Here is a 13147-nt window from a genome sequence, read left to right on the forward strand (position 1 = left end):
CTTCTTCAAAACAGACTCGCCCAGGCCGTGGTATTTTGTGTAAGAGCCACACTCAAGGGGCCAAAGAGCCGCATGTGGCTCGCGAGCCGCAGTTTGCCGACCATGGGTATAGGGCTTCTAGGACAAAAAAGTGGGTGTCCTGTAGATCTATATTCTCTTCCAGAGTCATCCAAACTGGAATTAAGAGAAAATTTGGGGTATGTGTGTTGGGGAGAAGGGGGTGCGGAGAGTGGGGGAGCATGTTGGTGGGGAGATCTATTGGGAACTTACTTAATACCTCTTGAGAAAGAGACTCCCTCTGTGCAAATAAGCGTGTTTATTGTGCCTGTCAGCAGGGTGAAACAGGTTTCTCTCCTTTGGAGCAGCAGGACTTTCCAGATTAGGGCAGGCCCAGGTGAGGTGGACTGGAGAGGATGCAGTGTTCCCAAGGATTCCAGGAACCCTCTGTTCTGGAAGTGCGATTAACATCTCCTGTGGGGAACAGGGTGGGAAACACGGCTGGTTGGCCTGTGGAGTGATGCTCTGTTCTGTCGTCCGCCGTCACATGTCAATCCTGCTCTCCTGAATTCCTGGAAGACCATCCCATAGCACTGAAAACAGAACACTTCTCCTAAAAACACACATCCTGTGAGCCATCGTGGATCATTTGGGTGACTCCCTCGGACGTGCTCCAGGATCCTTGTTCAGAAGTGAGTTTTTCATAGGGTGACACTTCCTCCCATTTTCACAGCTGGAAGTCCTACATCCCAGGAACGTCCTCAGTGCTAAGTGAACCAAACCACTGGTCTTGCTATTTCCTAGCAGGGACGGAAACAGCAGGGATGGGCTCCAAGGAGCCTAGGAGCCCTGAGACCCACGGGGCACCCTTCAGGACCGCTGTAACTCCTGAAGCTCCTGGCCAGCCCTTCCTCCCCATTCCGCCTCATCTCCTGCTCTTCAGGCCACACTGGCCAGGTCTCCTGAGCAGGTGAGAAGGGAAGGGAAGCTGCCTGGCCCTACCCTAACCCCGACGCAAGACACTCTGAGTCATGGCTCTGGAACCCTAAAGAGCCCCTCTCCGCCTGGCCCTCTTCCCGACACCGAGCCTCCTCCCCAGCCCTTGCTTCACTCACAGAGCTCTCCCTGCCCCTTCTCTCTGCCGATCCAGTCCCTGCCAGTCTTTCAGGACCCACTTTACATCCCTCCTCCCGGAAGCTGCCCGAGTGCTCCAGCCCATGCCAGCCCCTGTCTTCCCTGGTTTCCTGTTTGCTCCCAGAGTCCACAGTCCTCATTGTACGCATTTACTGCCTCCTTGTGACCTCTGGGCTTCTTACTGAACTCTCCAGGATTAACACCTTACCTCCCAGCCAGTCTGTGAGACCCATGTGTGCCCACCCCCAGGCTGGCCAAACCCCGGGCGAGGCGCGTGGGGATGCTCAGAAGCTGGTTCACTGGGTGCTGCTCCCAGGCCCTCCCTGTCACCCCCCCACTGCTGGGTTTCAGAGAGGGGCCCATCCTCAGGAGGGTCCTGAGAGAGTGAGGCTCAGTGGGAGCAGGTGCCCTCTCTCACACAAAGATGCAGCTGTGGCCGCTGGGATGGGTAAGCTGGGGATGGGGCTACAAACCCTGAGGATTCTGGGAGGAGGGAGAGCAGGAGGTACGGGAGTCTTTTTGGATACGTGGTAGCGCGTGGCAGAGCCAGTCAGGACAGCTGCCTGCCCTGGAGTAAGTTCCTAGCCTCTGCTTTCCTTACTCCCCTCCCGTCCCCAGGCTCCAGGGACTGTCCCTTCTCTCAGCATGGCCTCCCCCAGAGGCCCTGACCTGGTCCAAGGCTTGGCTGCTTACCATATGCCTAAAGGCAGACTCTTAGTGCTTGCTAAGGGGGCCCTAGGCAGGCTCAGCTCCGGGGGGCAAAGCCCCAGAGGTGTCTGTCCTGAATACCCCCTCCTTCAGGGAGCCCTCCTGGCTAAGGCCTCTCTGATTCTGGAACTGCCCTTGCACTGGTCCCTTCCTTGGGTAGTGGCTTTGCCGGAACAGGTGGGGACTTGCTCTGAGAGGGGTCCCTGCCCATCCCCTACTGGCAGCCATCTGCTTGGGTGTCTCCCCACCAGAGGTCTGAGCATAAAGGGAGGCCACACACCTTTCAGAACCACTTCAGCTCAAGGCAGAGGAGGCTTGAAGGGCACACTGTTTTATAGTCAGTGATCTGCACCTGCTTGTAGACTCTGGGGCCCCCGTGCAACCCCTGCCCTTTCTGGGATACTCCAGGCAGTCCTGCAGGTGTGGGAGAGCCCTTCCCTTGCCTTACAGTTAGCAGCCCCAGAATCCCACTCCACCTCAGTGAGGCAGCCCCTCACTCCTCTCTCTGTCACCGTGCGAAAGCCAACTCCAGCCCGTCCCTGCTCTGACCCCAGATCAGCAGAGGGAGCGGTCAACATGATGCCACTTGGCTCCATCCCCGTGACTTCTGCTCTTCCCTGTCCCTTATCACTTCCTTGTTTATTTCTTGCCTGGACCATTGCCCCAGCCTTCCAATGTCCTCCTGTGCCAGGTTCTTCCCTCCCTTTCATCTTGCTGTAACAAGCCTGCCTGGTAAATATCCTAAAGCCCAGCAGTAAGGCCATTCAGACACTGGCAGCTTCCCCATGCGGGACAGATTAGGGCTGGGTCCCTTTGAGGTCCCCTAACTTCTTGTTCAACTCCTGCTTGCCCAGTTTAATTTTCACTCCCATTTTCTTCAAAAGTCCAACGTCGGCAACTCGTCTCTGCCATAGAATTTGCTAGCTCTCCTCTTTGTTCACAGCGGGGCATTTACCACTCTTACGGCTGTGGTACAGCGCTTTATAGTTTGCAAACACTCGCAAAACTACTTGTGGATCTCCTATCCTGCGCTAGAAATACAGTGCTGAGTAAAAAGTGCTTTCATGAACCGAGTCAGCATAACCCATTGAAGTCCTCTGCCCCCAAATCATGAGTGGATTTGGAAGGGAAGTTTTTCCCCAGTCTCTCCTACCTGCTCCCCTACCCCCATGGACATATGGCCTCCCTGGAGGCAGGGGGGCATGCCAGATTCTTAGGGGACTTCCAGATGCTTAGAGGACTTTACTAACCTCGTGAGCATCACAGGAGCAGCTGCTGGGGTGTCACAAGCCCACTGCAGAGAGGGCATTACACGCTTACAAAACTATCTGGAGGCTGACACTTGTCTGCATTGCAACATCTTTATTTCCTTCCCATTACAGTAACTACCATACCCATAATAAGCAACAACTATTATTTGTGTGAGCCTCGGCTAGTTACTTTGATTTTTGAGCCTTAGTTTCCCCACTTGTAATATGTGGTTAGAAATCTTTCTCACTGTGTTGTTAGGAGGGGGTCAAATGAGTGCCTGTTTATGAACTAAATAATGGCATAGGACAGATTTAAAGAAGAAATGGCATTGAATAAAAGATTAATAATAACGGATGTCATGTGGCTATGTATGGGAGTCCTTCAGGGGGAGAGGATTACCCCAAGTCCAGATGTATATCCAGGCATTGATGCGTGATTGGAAAACTCAAAGAAGTTTAAGTTCCCAGGGTAGTTAGAATTAAGAGTGAACTCTTTTCTCAACCTTCATAATGTTAATAATTGGAGCAGCTTGGTTAAAATGTGTCTATTTAATATATTCCCTATCTTCACTCTTTTCCTCACATCCCCCTCCCCCGCCCCCACCTTCCAAGAACCAAACTGAATGGGCAGTAAAAGCTAAACGCCCCTTCTCTGGGCCAAGGCCAAGGCCAAGGCCAAGGCCAAGGCCAGTCTCCAGGCGTCCCTCCTTCCCCAGCCGCTTCTGGATGCTCCAGTTGATGCATATTCACACACAAGCAGCAACACAGCAGGGCGACAGTCTACGTGGCTCCCGGGCAGTGCGCACGCGCGAGGCGGGGCCGCCAGCACCTTCCGGGGCCTGAGGGGCGGGCAGCACGATGACGCGTCCGGCGGGTCCGCCCGGGACACCCCTCTCTGGCTCCTCCGCTGGGGAGCCGGTGCCCATCTCCGGAAGCAGGGGCCCGGCGTTGGGGCGGGGCCTGCGGGGCCCGGAGCCGCAGAGGAGCGCCCTCGTCCACCCCGGGAGTCCCGCCGGGGCAGGGCCGTCCTGCGCGCTGGTGTCACCCGGGCCGCGCGGGCGTTCACGTGACGCGGGGCGGTGCCGAGTGGGCGTGCGGGCGGGCGGGCGGGCGGGAGGGTAGCAGACGGCGCGATCTGCGGCGGCGGTAACCTCAGCATGGCCGCGCTCTACGGGGGTGTAGAGGGGTGAGTGCGGCCGGGTGGAGGGAGCCCGGGAGGGGCGTCCTGAGAGCGGCTTGGACCGGCCCCTGCCCAAGGGCGGGGCGGAAGAAAGGCCGTGGACCGGCTGGTGGCCTCCCGCCCCCGAGACCGGCCACTTTGGGCTTTTGGGCTGCGGGGCCTTGTACGCGCGGGTGCGTGTCTTGCAGGGGCTCTGCTTGTGCCACGGCCACACCCGGGGGGGGGTCCTCCTTTGTGTTTCACGGCGGGACCACGCCCCTTTCTCCCAAGAACGACCCACTCATCTGTTCCCTGCTGCAGATGCCCCCTTTCCCGATTCCCGACCCCATGGAGAGTTTTGCAGAACAGGTGTCAGGTGTGAAGTTGCTGGCCTGGGGGATGGGGAGGGAGAGTGTGGTGGAAACCGGGACAGAGATCTTTGCCAGAGGGTGTATCTGGGAGCTGGGGCCGCCGGAACCAGAGTGTTAGCCCGGCCTGATCCCTGAAACTCCTTCTTCCTTGTCAGCACTCCAGGCTCCTGACCCTGGAAAGAGCCCTATTTTTCTTGCATTTTTCCTGCTCAGAAGATTGTCTCCTGGACTTTTTGTAATAGCTCTTCTCCTCGGTATTAATATAGGCAAGACTTTTACCCAATATAGGCTTCAGTTACCACTGGTGTATAAAGTGAGAAGAGAGGTGAAGGAGATGATCGCCAAGTCTCCTGCCAGTGACAACATTCTCTGAATCTGGGTGCATCAAATCAGAGCATAGTAGAGATGGCTGTTGTCTCAGTTTTGAGTCTGAATTGGATTACTTACATGGCAGCCCACATCTCTGCTGACTCATGGACCCCAACATGTTTTTTTCACATGCATTGTTAAAGTTGATCTTCCCCATCCTGTAACTATTGCCCTTTTGTAAAACAAACAACAACAAAATAACCCCCAAAAAACTAAGTACAAGAGTTTGGATTCATCCCTGTTATATGTATAAGATATGACCCTTCCCCCGCCCTCCCCAGTTTGTCAGGAGATCCTCTCCCGTTTTGAATCTCATGCATTAACTTCCCCTTGAAACGTCTTGTCATTTTTTCAGTTTGGTCAGAGGGTCTTCAGTGTCCTCTTCTGATAGTCTCAGAAGTACTGGTCGGTATAGAAACATACAGCACACCACCCCAGACCTCCCTCCAAACTCCCATTTCCCCCAGGAGTAAGCATTTGGCCGTTTAGTTGCTTACGTGGGTATAAACTCCCTGCCACGGGTCAGTGTTTCTCACCAGGGTGTCTTAAAGGCCTTGGCAGCTGGGGCTGGATCTTGAAAGGCAGCCTTTAGCTTTTGTGAGAAGCAGAGAGATAATGCCATTCCCTTTAGCGAGTGCTGCCTGTGCTAGGGATGAGGATAAATGATCTGGAACTTGTAGTCTAGTGAGAGGCAGACAGAAGAACACGGAATACACTCAATACAGAGGAATCCTTAAAAGTTATGGGGGCACTGACCTGGCTTAGCTAATGGAGCTATGTGAGTGGCCCGCACACCAGAGGTTTCAAGGACTAGCTGATGTATAAGTAGGGCCTTGCAGGAGGAGTAGGATATCCCCAAGGGAAGCTGAGCAGGACTCCCTTACAGTCCAGGAGCACAAACAGCCACCAAACCACAGAGGTGGGCGTGGGGATGGTGACTGGGTTTACGGAAGCCGTCTCTATCACACGGGCTCTGTGACAGGGACTGCACAAGCTTACCTGTACCTTCAGGTTTTTCTGAGAAGACTTGTGTCCTGTAGGGGAGGAACACGGTCCAAGGTCCTTTTACTCTCGGAGGATGGGCAGATCCTGGCAGAAGCGGATGGACTCAGCACAAACCACTGGGTAAAGGCCACACTGAGGGGCTTGGCTGTGGTTTTTTTCTCTGTAATTCCTGGTCAGGTGTAGCAGCCTGTAGGGGCAGCACAGGTGTGCAGGCCTTTGTAACCCCTCCTTCCCTTGACTGGGGCTAGCTGATCGGGACAGACAAGTGTGTGGAGAGGATCAACGAGATGGTGAGCAGGGCCAAGCGGAAAGCAGGAGTGGATCCTCTGGTGCCTCTACGAAGCTTGGTGAGTCTGGGGTAGAGCCTGGGAGATACAGTAAGTCACCGCAACCCTGGGAAAGTGGGTTCGAACTTGATGAGTCTGATGACCTGGACTACAGAGGTCAAGACCTTGGAGGCCTATTCTCTGGTCTAGTACCTCGCATGCTCTCATCTATTCTTGTGGCTTCAGTTGTCATCTACAAGCCATAACAATTGGAAGAGCACCGGGCTCCGGAGAGCCACTGCGACCTTGGTTTGTCACTCAACATCTCTGTGACCCTCATTTTCCTCATCTGGAAAGTGCAGATAACAGTAGCTGCCTCAGAGTTGCTGGGAAAGGAAAATGACATGACACACTCTGAAGTGGTTAGCGGAGACCCTGGCCCATAAGCACTCACTTAGTGAGCTCTTCTTCCCAGCTCAGGCCTCTCTCCCAAGTTGCTGTAGCCCTGGCTTCTCCCTGGACATGTCCTCAGTGAGATGTTCTGCAGGCACAGCCAAACCCCATGTGTTCCCGACCAAGCTTGTCTCTCCTAAACTTGCTCCTCTGCCTACTTTTTCTGTTAAGGGCACTGCTGTCATCCTAAGCTCCAAACTTGGCATCGTTGAATCCCCTCTCTGTCCATTCCCAGTCCAGATTCTTCCTACAGCCACAACCTTCCAAGGGGTTAGCATGTGGGGTGGAAGGAAGACTGGGGCTGGATAAGCAGGGCCCAGGGGCAGGTAGCAGGAGGGGTGGGGGTTGAGAAAAGAGCTGGGTCTACACCTTGCTCACTTGCTCACCTCCCCCGTGGCCTAGGGCCTATCCCTGAGCGGTGGGGAGCAGGAAGACGCGGTGAGGATCCTGACGGAGGAGCTGAGGGACCGATTTCCCTACCTGAGCGAAAGCTACGTAATCACCACTGATGCCGCTGGCTCCATCGCCACAGCTACGCCAGATGGTGAGGAGGTGGAGGGAGGGGTGAGGTTGAGAACTGTTTTTCTTGGGAAATCTTCTTAGATGTAGCTGAGAGAATTTGTCTTGCAAATATCTGGAAGGCAACCTCCATCATATCCCACCCCCCTTTAATTAGCTTAAGTCCCTGCCAGTGCAAAGATTGGACAGGAGGGAGGGCAAGAGGGTAACTTGATGAGAAGCAAGACATAAGACTCCATCCCAAAGGAAGCAGGTCCTGAGGCTGGCTGAGGCAAAAAAAAAAAAAAGAAGAGGAGCTCTGATAGGAGTGTAAAAAGCATTGGTTCCACAAGATTGGCATATTGATAAGGTGGTTTAGGCTATTGAGTATTACTGTGAATAGGATCTAGCACCATCCCTGGCATATAGTAGGTACTCAGTAAAGCAGGTCGTCACTTGAAGGCTGGCTGGGCAAGGGGACACAGACTCATATTCTCTCTGTCCCCAGAGAAGGGCTGTATGCGATTGGAGTTTCTCCGAGAGCCGGTCCCCTCACCTTCAGCAGGAAACTAGCTCAGTTTTCTCTGCAAGGCTGGGTGGCGATCCCTGGCCCCGGGGCTGGCTTTTGTCCTTTATTCAGTTGGAAGCTGTGTGCTCGCTGTGTGCAGTGCGTCGGCCACACTGAGCCCACTGTGCCCTTTCCCCAGGTGGGATCGTGCTCATCTCTGGGACAGGCTCCAACTGCAGGCTCATCAACCCGGATGGCTCTGAGAGTGGCTGCGGCGGCTGGGGCCACATGATGGGGGACGAGGGCTCAGGTGAGCTCACACACACTGGGCCTGGCTCAGGGTCCTGGGCCCTTCCCTTCCTGCAGCTCTCCAGTCTTCTCTCTGGCTCTCAACCTGCTGACCCCTTGGGGCTTTCTGGGGACAGCTCCTGAATCAGATGGTCCTGAGTATAAAACAGTGACAGAGCATAGAGATGCACATGCTGGACAAGTGGCTGCCTTGCTCTTCAGCAGTGATTTGCACCCAGGATTCAGGTTCATGCCTCAGCATAATAGCTGTTGACTACGTGTGTTGGCTTTGGAGCCCTGGGGAGGAATTGACACTATGAAGGTTAAGGCCATAGAGGCCAGCAGATGCTCTACTAGTCTGCTAATGGGAAAGGGGTTATAGATGCTTCTCCCGCTATCACATCTTTATAGGCAGCAGGTGTACGTTTTCATAGGGGCCCTTGGGGTCCAGTTTCTAGCAGCTGGTGTGACACAGCGTCACCTGTTCTGTCTTCCCCTTCCAGCTTTCCCTTATGTGATCTGTCAGTTACAGTTTAATTAGAGGCCCCTTGTCTGGGAATCGGGGCACCTAACTTGCTATCGTATACATGCTGACTGCTAACCCTGTGTAGGTCTGAGGTTCCTTCCCTGTGAGCTAGGGGAGATTGCCCCATCTTCTAGCCCTCTCTGCTCTCCACAGCCTACTGGATCGCACACCAAGCAGTGAAAATAGTGTTCGACTCCATCGACAACCTAGAGGCAGCTCCTCATGACATTGGCTACGTCAAACAGGCCATGTTCAACTATTTCCAGGTACTCCCCCTGCCCCGGTAAACATGCTTACCTGGGTAGGGCAGTGGGCGACTGAGCAGGAGTGATGCAAGAGAGGGACTGGGTGAGCAAAAGGGAAGTCGGGTGAGTCGTGGGTCAGAGCTAGAGGATAGAGAAGTCATAGTTGAGGACAGGATTTGGATCGATATGGCGGTACATTCCAGGAGGGTGTCAGACATGAGGGAGGAGTAGGTTAGGGATAGGCGGTTAGCCACACTGCATTCTTGGGCAGCTAGACCCTGCTGGGAGGTGAAGGCAGATGACATTCTAAGCTGGAATGAGAAGTGCAGAGTGAGATCAGAAAACAGTGCCCACAGACAGAGACGGGGTAAAGTCTGAACAGAGATGTGAGACTGGGCTGTTTCGGCCCGTGTGGGTCAGGGAGGAGAGGCGTTAGGAGGTGGACTGGGAGAGTTCTTAGGGAGGTGTGGCCTCCTCCCCAGGCTATCAGGGATTGCTTTTCCTTCTTGTCTCAGCTGTGCTTATTTGTAGTGGGTTTGGAAACAGCTGAATTTATCTGAGCCAGAGGTAAAAGGTGGCAAGAGGAGAAGGAAGAGAATGTTGAGGTAATAGACATCTCTCTGAGTGAGGGCCACTTAGGTGAGCTGGGGATGGGGTCAGGGAAAGAAATTAGAAATATAGGAGGTAGGACCTGTGTTTTCAAGGCTCATAGGTTGATGATTATAGAGAAACTGGCCTAGGCCAAGCTGAGGAATAGCAACTGCTATAGGAAGTGGAGGCAAGGTATGCTGACTCAGCAATTGATTCTAAATCCCAGTGATTTAGAATCAATTGCTGAATCATTTTCATAAGGTCATTATAAAGAGTAAATAAGTAGTCTTTATAACATGAGTAATACATTGCTGTAGGAGCCCAAATTTTAGCCCCTCTTCTTCCATCTTAGTGATGTATCTGGGGAATCACCGGTTCCTCAGGACCTGCAGAGGTGTTACTGGTGTGTTAAGTTTGTCGGGATAGAAGAAGGACCTTCTGTGGCCAAATAAACTTGGGGAAAACAAATAGATTTCTTGGTTCAGGACTTCTCAGAGCCTTTAACTTGCTAGTGTGCACTGTGAATCTCTAAGGGAGAGTTACAGTGTGCAGTAGTCTTTAGATTCCTTTGATCAAATGAATCTGTTCACGAGCACCTCAGGGAACTACAGAACACACTTTGGTGAGCAGAGATCTGTGCTCTGTCCAAACTAATCTGTAAGGAGCAATGGAGCGTGTGTTGGGAGAACAAAGAACTTTTCTTAAGTGAGAAATCTCAAATCCTTGCATTCTCTAGAGCTTAAAAGGACAAACGTTCCAGTTTTTCCAACAGTAGAGACGTGAGGCAGGTCAACTTGGATGGGCAGACTGAGAATTTCCTTTGCTTCTGATGACTATCTTGTACCTTTTCTCTGCCTCTCAGGTGCCAGATCGGCTAGGAATCCTCGTACACCTGTATAGGGACTTTGATAAATCCAGGTTTGCTGGGTTTTGCCAGAAAATTGCAGAAGGTACTGGTGGTGGGACAGGGTTTTATCTGGCTTGGTTCCCCCATAAGACTTCCCAGGTGGGAAGGGGGCTGTAGTGGAGTAAGGTTCAGATGGGGACTGGAAGCCAGTTTGATCTCCCTTGGACCAAGTGACCTCAGTTCTCTGCCACCATGGGCGTTGGGGTGAGGCAGAAGGACACACAGTTGTACTGACAGTTGTTTTATACAACCTGTTTCTCTGGACAGCTATTATGGCTTGTGCAGGCTGTATGTCCGTTTCTGAGAAATTTATGAAGCAGTTGTCCTTTGAGCAAATCTATAACTTTTTTTTTTTTTTAAACCAATGATACCCGAAGAACTAGAGGACCCTGGAGCGGTTAGGCATGTTTGGTTGGGTGTCAGGAGTAGCTGAGCCATAGGGCTTACTTGTCTGCACGTTACTCTTTCTCCACTGTACGGTCCACAATTCCTTCACTTGGATTCCTGCAGCCTCAGGGCATTGGTGGATCCTGCTGGCCTGAGGCCCCTTCAGAGCAGAGCTGGGAAGGGAATGACCAATAGCAGACAGTTGGAGGAGGATGGGGGGATCTGATAGGAGCACCAACCAGCTACTCAAGTAGAGTCCTGGGTCCCAGAGCTGAGACCTTCTGGGACAGACTCAATAACTCTGCATAAGCGGAGTGTGAGCCGGGTGCCAGTGTGCTTCTCTAGTGGGGGGCATCCCTTCTCAAGTGCCTAGAACGAGCCACCTCCATCCAGGACACCCCTCCTGGGGAGAAGCGCCTGGTAGGGGTGGGGGAAGTAAGGGTGGAGTGGCAGCTTTGGAGGCTTACTTGCCTGCATGCCCTGAGGTGGGCATCATTCCTGACTGAGACCTAGCTCTTGCTGCCCTGCACCAGAGATCGAGACTGAGCACTGGCGGCTCCCTGGGTACTCACTGCGCCCCCCCTCCTGCCCTCCCCCAGGTGCTCAGCAGGGAGACCCCCTCTCCCGGTACATCTTCAGGAAGGCAGGGGAGATGCTGGGCAGGCACGTGGTGGCAGTGCTGCCTGAGATTGACCCGGTGAGTTGAGGTGGGAGCTGCTGGGCCAGGTGTGGCCCTTTCCCACAAGGGGTGAGCCAGTCCCATCAAACTCTGTAAATTGGATATGATTTTAAATGAAAACTTGGGCTTGAGAACAATTTTGTAGAATGTCTATAACACAAAAAAGTCCTTTGGTCTGTGGCTGGTCCGGAATCTTCCTTTATATGCAATGCATTGGTTCAGGGCGGTAATGTGCTCCCCACTTTCAGTCATGTTTCTGCCCATTTCCCTCTCTCCTTGCTCCTTCCTCTATCGCTGCTCAGTGCTTTTTCCGTTCCCCTCTCTCCCTTGCCTTTGTGCATCTCCCTATTTTCCTTCCTCCCCCCGACCCCTTGAGCTCACCTCTGGTTCTTGACTAGTGGCGTGTAAGTGGGATAGGGAGCCCTCGTTTTAAGATTGTCCCCTTCAGCATCGGAGACTTGGTCACCCCACTGTCCACTTCTGCACTCTGGCCAGGTCTTGTTCAAAGGGGAGATTGGCCTCCCCATCCTGTGTGTGGGCTCTGTGTGGAAGAGCTGGGAGCTGCTGAAGGAAGGTGAGTGTGCGTGTGAGAGCGGGGGGGGGGGGGGGGTGGGGCGGGGGGGGGGAGTAGGAGGGCGAGGGGTGGCTCAGGAAAGCTCTCTGCTCCAGGGAGGACTTGGGACCTGCGGCCACTGAGGCCTCAGCTCCAGGCCCTCAGCCTTCAGTCTGCCAGGGAGCCCTCTTACAGGTCCCATCCAGCTTCTGTGAATTCTTAAAAAGATGTTCTTTTCCAAAGGATTTATTCAATAACTCCATTTTTTAAAAATTAAAGACAAATCTAACTTAAAATCAGAGCTTCAGACCAGCATGTGGTGAGGTCCCTAGTCTCAACAGTGCCCTTGCTGCCTTGCCTTGGGCAGCTCTGGTTCCAATAGGCGTCCTGAAGGAGCTGAAGGACCCTTGCTACCTTGGAGTTCCGGCATCAGGCCCTGGGGACAGCTGGCTCCAGCACCCCCCAGTCCTCACTGGGCTCACACACTGGTGTACCACCTGTTGGGGATTTGGCTTGAGGGTCCCCTAAGACCTGTACAGGAATACCTCAGGGCGTGGGCCTCTTTCCTCGCTCTTCGTCCCCACCCTGGTCTCCATCACAGGCTGTTGGCCTCCTTTCACCTGTCCTCTGCACTCTTTTCCTCCAGGTTTCCTTTTGGCGCTGACCCAGGGCAGAGAGACCCAGGCTCAGAACTCCTTCTCCAGCTTCACCCTGATGAAGCTCAATCACTCCTCTGCCCTGGGCGGGGCCAGCCTCGGGGCCAGGCACGTGGGGCACCTCCTCCCCATGGACTACAGCGTCAATGCGGCTGCCTTCTACTCTTACACCTTCTCCTAGAGGGCTGGCCCTGGCTGCACCCACTCCGTGGCCAGTGGACAATGGGTGCTGGGAGGGAAGGGGCTATTTTTCCCTTTTCCTTTTTCTTTTTTAAAGGAAAAACATAGAAAATAAATGCACTTTACCCACGCCCCAGTTGGATTGTGTTGTGAAGCACACTTGCTATGTACATTCAGTGCACCTGCCTGCAGGTGGCCCAGAGGGCTCGGGAATGGGTTTAGCCCCATCCCCAGGGGCTTGGCCTGTGGATTACAGTGCTTGCCCTGCGGTTGGCCTTATAATTTATCTGTGTGCCACCCCTCCCCCCGTGTTAGCATACGCCTGCTGCTGCTGCCAGTTAACCTGTGTCCTCAATTTTCTGTCAAAGTGGGTAATGATCTCTGCCAGAGCATTTCAGTGGAACTAAATGTTCTCCA

General features: G+C 53.6%; 1 protein-coding gene across 1 annotated transcript; it reads left to right on the plus strand.

Annotated features, from left to right (window-relative positions):
* Positions 1-4215: 4215 nt before the first annotated feature.
* On the plus strand, positions 4216-12861 carry NAGK (N-acetylglucosamine kinase). The gene is made up of 10 exons (XM_008147483.3): positions 4216-4275; positions 6029-6113; positions 6242-6340; positions 7115-7256; positions 7918-8028; positions 8686-8798; positions 10231-10318; positions 11262-11359; positions 11837-11915; positions 12541-12861. The coding sequence occupies exons 1-10, from the start codon at positions 4247-4249 to the stop codon at positions 12729-12731; spliced, it is 1035 nt and encodes a 344-aa protein (XP_008145705.1). The 5' UTR covers positions 4216-4246; the 3' UTR covers positions 12732-12861.
* Positions 12862-13147: the final 286 nt, after the last annotated feature.

The sequence above is a fragment of the Eptesicus fuscus genome, chromosome 16, assembly GCF_027574615.1.
Source record: "Eptesicus fuscus isolate TK198812 chromosome 16, DD_ASM_mEF_20220401, whole genome shotgun sequence".
Lineage (NCBI taxonomy): Eukaryota > Metazoa > Chordata > Mammalia > Chiroptera > Vespertilionidae > Eptesicus > Eptesicus fuscus.

What these genes read in the sequence shown, in the direction of transcription:
- NAGK (XM_008147483.3), top strand. Translation starts at nt 4,247, where the DNA reads ATGGCCGCGCTCTACGGGGGTGTAGAGGG. An exon ending in GATGGGGGACGAGGGCTCAG is followed by an intron (nt 8,029 to 8,685) that starts GTGAGCTCACAC and finishes TGCTCTCCACAG; the next exon opens with CCTACTGGATCGCACACCAA. An exon ending in CCATGTTCAACTATTTCCAG is followed by an intron (nt 8,799 to 10,230) that starts GTACTCCCCCTG and finishes TCTGCCTCTCAG; the next exon opens with GTGCCAGATCGGCTAGGAAT.